The sequence below is a fragment of the Ipomoea nil genome, unplaced genomic scaffold (assembly GCF_001879475.1).
Source record: "Ipomoea nil cultivar Tokyo-kokei standard unplaced genomic scaffold, Asagao_1.1 scaffold3056, whole genome shotgun sequence".
Classification (NCBI taxonomy): domain Eukaryota; kingdom Viridiplantae; phylum Streptophyta; class Magnoliopsida; order Solanales; family Convolvulaceae; genus Ipomoea; species Ipomoea nil.
This window is the reverse complement of record NW_017619484.1, coordinates 3,237,740-3,245,605: the sequence shown is the minus strand read 5'-3', so window position 1 is coordinate 3,245,605 and position 7,866 is coordinate 3,237,740. Positions and strand designations below refer to the sequence as shown.

The 7,866-nt window shown below is 33.4% G+C and overlaps 1 protein-coding gene across 1 annotated transcript; it reads left to right on the top strand.

The window, feature by feature from the left end:
- The first annotated feature begins 2,926 nt into the window (after positions 1-2,926).
- LOC109164138 (arogenate dehydrogenase 2, chloroplastic-like) lies at positions 2,927-4,651 on the top strand. The gene has a single exon (XM_019312925.1). The coding sequence runs from the start codon at positions 3,103-3,105 to the stop codon at positions 4,243-4,245; it is 1,143 nt and encodes a 380-aa protein (XP_019168470.1). The 5' UTR covers positions 2,927-3,102; the 3' UTR covers positions 4,246-4,651.
- The last annotated feature ends 3,215 nt before the right edge of the window (positions 4,652-7,866 follow it).

The following is a 7,866-nucleotide window of genomic DNA, read 5'->3' as shown; positions in this document are numbered from 1 at the left end:
CTTTTTTTTTTACAATTAATTTTTTGATAATCTCTCTCTCTCTCTCTCTCTCTCTCTCTCTCTCTCTCTCTCTCTCTCTCTCTCTCTCTCTCTCTCTCTCTCTCTCTCTCTCTCTCTCTCTCTCTCTCTCTCTCTCTCTCTCTCTCTCTCTCTCTCTCTCTCTGTGTGTGTGTGTGTGTGTGTGTATATATATATATATATATATATATATATATATATATATATATATATATATTACTGAACATATAAAAGTATAATTACACGGATATTAGTATAGTTACAATTAAGGATCGGTCGTTGGGTTTTTTTAATAATAATTACAATTAATTAATTCAAATATGGAAGATGATGAAAATTAAAAGTAAAGGCGATATGGTGAAAAGGAATATATTTAAGGTATAAAAGTATAATTGCACAAATATTAATATAATTTCCTAATAATAATTGCCTGGTAATTATTATAGTAATTAAGATAAACATGTGTCGTTAGATTTATTTTATAATAATTACAATTAAATTAGTTCTCCTTTTTTCCATATTTATTTTAGTAAAAATATAATTATATAAATCATATTACATATTAATTTTTAAGATAATTGTAGACAAATGAGTTATATATTATTCAATTAATTGAGTGATACTTTTGCACTAATCTTATAATTAAATAAATGTACACTTTCAAATATTAGAATTTTTTTTTTGAAAACCCATTAGAATTGTTTATAATTCATCTTTAATTTATTATCTAAATATATAATAAAAAATTGTATCCGTCCATAGCACGGGTAATTAGGCAATTATTTGCAGGAAATTAAACAAGGATAATATCAAAAAACATATTCGATCCAATCCATTTCATCAATTGCACTATATAATATTCATTGTTATAATTTATATAATTGTATATCGATCCAAACATTCTTAATATATTATAACAAATATATTCTGTGTAACGCACCGACAAAAATCCTAATTGGGCAATGTGGAACGCATAATCTTCACCACTTAAAGTACTGCACGTCCTTGTACAGGCTACCTCAAAAGTGGTGCCTCAACTTGAATGTGGACGCATCATCACCAACCCGAGCATTTCCAATAAGAGGATTTTGCAAAAGAATTAAAAGAAAAAAATGGGTATGTTGAGGAGAGAGAGCGTTGACGTGCTCCTGCTAATTTGTGAGTTTTGTCAGGGTTTTGGGGAGTTTTGCAGGGGTATTGTCAATTTTTTTTTTTTTTTCCTTTTTTTTTTCCCTTTTCACTCATTTCTCTTTCTTAATCACACATCCAAAAACTCTTAAAAAACTACACTAAGATCCTCACTATTGAGGATGCTCTTAAGACTACACATCATTATACAATTTGCGGTACATCCTCATTCAGCGTTCTACAAGTTCATGTACCCGCAACCTCTTATTGGGGATTTACGTGGTGGAGCGAGTTAATGCACGCTGATGTGAATTTGATACCAATAGATATAAACTTAGACCTTATAACTACACCACAAAAAGTTAGCTCATGAATATAAGTTTGAGCCAAAAAATACATATTAATAGATATTTCATTAGGAGATGTAAGGTAGATCAACAAATATATATATATATATATATATATATATATATATATATATATTCCTTGAATTGGGGTGGGGTATCAGATTTGAGGGCTATAACAATCCCTACACAAGAATTGAGTTTTTAGAGTGCACACCTCTTGGTTATTGCGGGCTTTTCTCCACACCCAATAAAATGAAATGATAATACTCCGTAATAATTAGAGTTAATTATACCAGATCACTTGTCTTTGATGGTAATTCTAAATTTAATTACAGATAATTGTTTTTGTCATTTAACATCTCAGAATATTATTTTTTGGACACTTTTAGTACTTTTTATGACTTTTTATATTTTTAGTAAGGGCATTTTTGTCTATTCATATTTTTTATGTTTTAACCGGTTTAATTGGTTTAGAACTTTACTAAAAATCGGTTGAAAATTTTGGTTACTAAAAATCAGAGGTTACCTAAAGTTATAAACCAATTAAACTGGCTGAAACAAAAAAAAAAAACAAAAAAAAAACAAAAAAAAAACAAAAAAAAAAAAAAAAAACAAAACAAAAGAAAAATATGAAAATACAAAACTGCCCTTACTAAAAATAGAAAAAATCATGAGAATGACTAAAAGTGTTCAAAAAATAATAGTCTCAGATGTTAAATGACAAAAACGATAGTCTGAACTAAATTTGAAATTATCACAAAAAAAAAAAAAAAAGACCTTTGTTGGAATTAACTCTAATAATTATTATAATTTGATCTAAGTTTCATTTGAAAACTAAAAAAAATGACCTTTGAAAGTCATTTTTAAAATTTTTCATGTAAGAAAATGAAATTAAAAAAATGAGTTAATTTCACTTTTAGTTCTATGACTATTGGGATATTAGCAATTTGAGTTCATAACTTTCAAAACTAACAATTTAGTACTCTAACTATTCAATTTTTATCAATCTTAGTCCGCCCGAGCAAATTGTAACCCAATTATTGCCAGAATCTTTTTAATTCAGTGTTAAAATGTAAATTGATTTGTGAACCATTGTTTGAGTTAATATGGAGGCAGGTAGGATGTGAATAAAAATTGACAACAATTGGCCAACAATTCGGCTGTACAGACTAAAATTTATAAAAATTAAATAATTATGGTACTAAATTGTAAATTTTAAAAGTTGTGAACTGAAATTGAGAACACACCAATGATCATAGGACCAAAAGTGAAATTAACTCTAAAAAAATATTTATTTTGATGAACGAAAAATATCAAATTTGACATAAAAATGTCTTATTTTTTGAACTTTCAACCATAGAGATGCGCCATCACACATTCACACTAAAGTATCTTAATTGAGTAAAAAATGAACTCTACTTTCATATATTTAACGGTTTTAGGCTGGTTGATTCGGTGAAACTTCACTCTGACCCAGCCAATCCGTCTTACAATTCCCCCAGCTATTAAACCCTGTAGAAATCCGCCGGCACCTTTCAACGGGGATCGTCTGCCATAGCAATACCTTTCAAGTTTCAACTCTCTTCTATCTAACAAACAGAATCTTGCCATGTCTTTTGCCACAGTTCAATTCCTCCCCAGCACGACTGCCGCCGCCGCAACGACCAACGTCACGCGCGCCGCCGTGGTCTCTTCACACGGTTATCGCCAATGCCGCCGCAATAGTTTATTCATCTCTCTTCCGGGGAACCAGTTACATTTCCGGCGCCGCCTTCAAATCCGGGCAGTCGACGCGGCCCAGCCGTACGACTACGAAGCCCAGATCTCAAACACCTTCTACAGCTCCATGAAGCTGAAAATTGCCGTTGTAGGGTTTGGGAACTTTGGCCAGTTTCTCGCCAAGGCCTTCGTGCGCCAAGGCCACATTGTGATGGCTTACTCGCGCACCAATTACATCAACATCGCGCAATCCATCGGCGCCTCCTTCTACACTGACCCACACGACCTCTGCGAGCAGCACCCTGACGTAATCCTCCTCTGCACCTCCATAATCTCCACCGAGGCCGTCCTCCGATCTCTCCCTATTCAACGCCTCAAGCGCAATACCCTCTTTGTCGATGTCTTATCGGTAAAAGAATTCCCCAAGAATATTTTTCTCCAATTGCTTCCCCCCCATTTCGATATCCTTTGTACTCACCCTATGTTTGGGCCGGAAAGTGGGAAAGAAAGCTGGAGGGGATTACCCTTTGTGTTTGACAAGGTCCGGATAGGAGATGAGGACTCTAGAGTCTCGAGGGTAGAAAGGTTTCTTGATATCTTTACCAAGGAAGGGTGTAGGATGGTAGAAATGAGCTGTGCCGAGCACGATAAGCATGCTGCTGGGACTCAGTTTATCACTCATACTATGGGGAGAGTGTTGGAGAAGCTGCAGTTGGAGACGACGCCTATTAATACAAAAGGGTATGAGACATTGTTGGATTTGGTGGAGAATACTGCCAGTGATAGCTTCGATTTGTACTATGGGTTGTTTATGTACAACAAGAATGCAATGGAGCAACTGGAGAGGCTTGACTTGGCATTCGAGTCATTGAAGAAGGAGTTGTTTGGGCATTTGCATGAGAAGTTAAGGAAGCAGTTGTTTGGCAAGGTGGAGGAGGAAGCAGGAGAGAGGCCCATGTTATCCAAGTTGCCTAAGAATGGTTATGCATTGCCAGCGCCTTCGTCTGAGCCTTTGGAAACCCAAAACAATTGAGGGAATCACAAATCTATCTTGTTTGCTTGCCGTTTGGTCCATAACTTGGTTGGCTTGAATTGAATTCTTTCTTTTTTTAAAGAAAAAGTAGGCCTTTCAATGAATATGCATTATAGATATATGAAAACTGTATGTTCTGTTGTAATTGAGTCAGAATGAATCTTTGGATAATGATAGAATAATATGGGACTTAAATTTTACTATGCAGTGTTTATTAGGTGTGTGGGGATTGACATGGTTATCAAAGATTCATATTTGAGTCCATAACATGGTACAGAAAGCATTTAGTGTGTCTGATAGTATCATAGTAAACATTACTACACTGAGACCGTTTATTGTTTGTTGTGTGCTTTGTTGTTAATACTTAATAATACTAGCTTTAGAAAAAGAGAGAATTACAGTTCAAGCATATATGATAATTCAGCTAGAGATCCATGACATTCTAGTTTGGAGCATATTTAGCATCATCAATATGAATATTCTATGAATCTGCACTAAAATGGACATCAACTTTATAGAATCTAAAGTTCACTTTTAACTTACCAAATTTCTGAAATACTGATTCACAGAAAGGTATTGCTTGGACAGGAGAAATTGAATTGGAAGTTTCTTTCATCCCATATCAGCATTTTCTATCATTACCTAGCTCCTGATGATGTTTAGAGTGGTTTAATATAAATTTTCAACAATTGGCAAAAAGACAACATGTGCTGATGATTCAAGTGCATATAGAAGCTCCAAACAAAGGTCAGTCCATAGCATTATACTTTGATTACTTTCCTTTTTCATTTCCTTCTTAGTCATAATGGGTTGGCTCAAGATTGTGTTCACTTCTGTTTGTTTAAAACATCTGTTTGGGCCATTCATGATTATTACCTCTGATGACAAGATCTACTGATCACTATAGTTGGCACTGCAGAATAAGGTCATTTTCATTTTTGAGGCATTGCATGTGCTCTGCTGTGAACTATTGATGCCAATTGATATTCTTTGGTATTTCTTGAGAATATGCTGCTTAATAATTGTGTCCACTGTTTTGCTAATCCTTTAATGAGTTGGTTGAATGAATTTAAATGTACCCACTATGTCTATTTGGATTCTAAAGGTGCTGCATCTCCCTCATAAGAAACCTAACCTGCTGACTTTGGCAATGGTTGGTGGAAACATTTTGTTGTTGGACAACCAAGTATCCATTTAATCATTAAGAATCCCATGTTTTTACCAAAAGAAAAAAAATTAAGAATCCCATGTTAAGGTTGAGAGCTCAACAGAAAAAGGGTACAGATTGTTAATCAGCTTAAGGGCTTGTTCTTGAAATGAAATATTCTTTTGTTTTTGGTTCCTCCTTGCCTCCCCTTGGCCAATGGCAAATAACTTAATTTATGGGTTAATACTCAATTTAATCCTCGACTATTAGGATCTCACTTTTAGTACTCGGCTTCCAAACTTGTTTAATTTCATCTCCAACTATGCAATTGTTAACCAAAATGGTCCTCAATCAGGACTATTTTGATTTGGACCAAAGACTAATTTACGTAAAAATTGCATAGTTAGGAATGAAATTGAGCAAGTTTGGAAATCAAGGATCAAAGTGGTGAAATCCTAATAGTCGTGGGACCAAATCGGGTATTAACTCAATTTATTTTCTATTATTTGTTTGTTTTGACTAGTCTTCATTCAGATTTCTGGATGTCTAACAAGTTTGACCAAGCATTTGATGAAGAGAGTTGGGTTTTGTTGGCAAATGGCAAGAGGTAGGAGACTTACACATTGTAAAACAATTTCAATTTTTTATTCATTTGGGTGCAATAGAAGATGTTTCTGTAAAGTGAAATGCCGTTTTAGCCTATAGTTGGGTGACTTGAATTGAATGAGCATTGAGTTGTTGAAATGGCATTGTCTCTGTTGTGAATGCATTGACCTTATTGGTGTGGGAATTGATGAATTATTGAGGGAGGGGTTGGTGCCGGTGATAGGTATAATAACTTATTAAACTGCGTATTTCTGATCTGATGCATTTTTATTCTTATTTTTTGTTTTATTTTATTGTATTTTAGGGTTTAAGGTCATATGTCATTAATTTTTTTTATTTATTTTTTGTGAAAAATACAATTAAGCCGTCGAATCCTTTGCATCCGGGGAAGGAAAGCTTCATCCGGTGAAGTTGGACGAAGCTTTGTTTATTGAAGCTTTTTCTGGACAAAAGCTTAGTCCAGATCTGGCCGGATGAAGATGGTGGCACCGCTCTATCCATTTTTTTAGGAAAAAAAAAACCTAATAATAATAATAATAATAATAATAATAATAATAATAATAATAATAATATATTATTATTATTATTATTATTATTATTATTATTATTATTATTTAGAATAAGGGTCAAATAGGCCATTGAACTGCATACAATAATGCAATTAGGTCATTGAACCTTAAAAAACAACAATTAAGCCACTAAACTAACAAATTTTATTCAATTAGTCTAATTTACAGGTTTTGTAGGTTAGTAATAGGTCACCCACAAAATTTAAAATATTTTTTACAAAATTATTATTTAAAAATAATAAATTAAAATCAAATTTAAAAAAAAAAAAAAAAATCTTCGCTCTGCCGGAGACGAAGAATCCATGGCCGGAGACGAAGAAACTCTTCGTCTCCATGGCCGGAGACGGAGAGTCTCTTCGTCTTCGGCCATGGAGACGAAGAAACTTTCTTCGTCTCCATGGCCGGAGATGAAGAAACTCGTCGCCGGTTAAACTTTTTTTTTTTTTTTTTATAATTTTTAATTTTAAATTATTATTTTTAAATAATAATTAAAAATATATATTTTAAAATTTGGGTGACATGTTACTAACTTGCAAAACCTGTAAATTAGCTTAATTGCATGAAAATAGTTAGTTTAGGGACCTAATTGTTGTTTTTTTAAGTTCAGTGGCCTAATTGCATTATTGTGTGCAGTTCGATGGCCTATTTGACCCTTATTAAGATTTATAAATTTCTTATTTTACCCCTACAATAATAGAAGATTTTAGGATTTTTCGTAAGGCTAGGATGAAAAATAATGTTGGGGACCGAACGCACCACTTCGTTCATAACTGAGGTATAAAAAGTAGATACAATCATAACTAAGAAACTGAATCGTCAATATAAGTATAACTGAAGGACCAACTATGTCATTTTTCCTTATTTTTATTCTTATTATTAAATAATTTAATCATTATTACCAAATTTATTTATATAAAAATAAAAGGAATAAGAGTCAAATAGGTCATCTAACTGCACACCAACATGCAATTAGGTCACCCAACTCAAAAAAACTACAATTGGGTCCCTGAATTATACAAATTCATGCAATTTCACCAAAAACGACTTGTTTACCTGTTGATACGCTGGCGTGTCAGTTACCAAATTAAAAAAAAAAAAATTTAACCTTTATTTTATTAATTTTAAGTAAAAATTTATTTTAAAATTTAAAAAAAAAAAAAAAAAAAAAAAAACGAGAGACGAAGGGGTCTCCGACCAGCCATGGAGAACCCTTCGTCTCCATGGCTGGCCAGAGACGAGGGCTCCCTTCGTCTCGTGGCTGGCCGGAGACGAAGTGGGCCCTTCGTCTCTGGCCAGCCA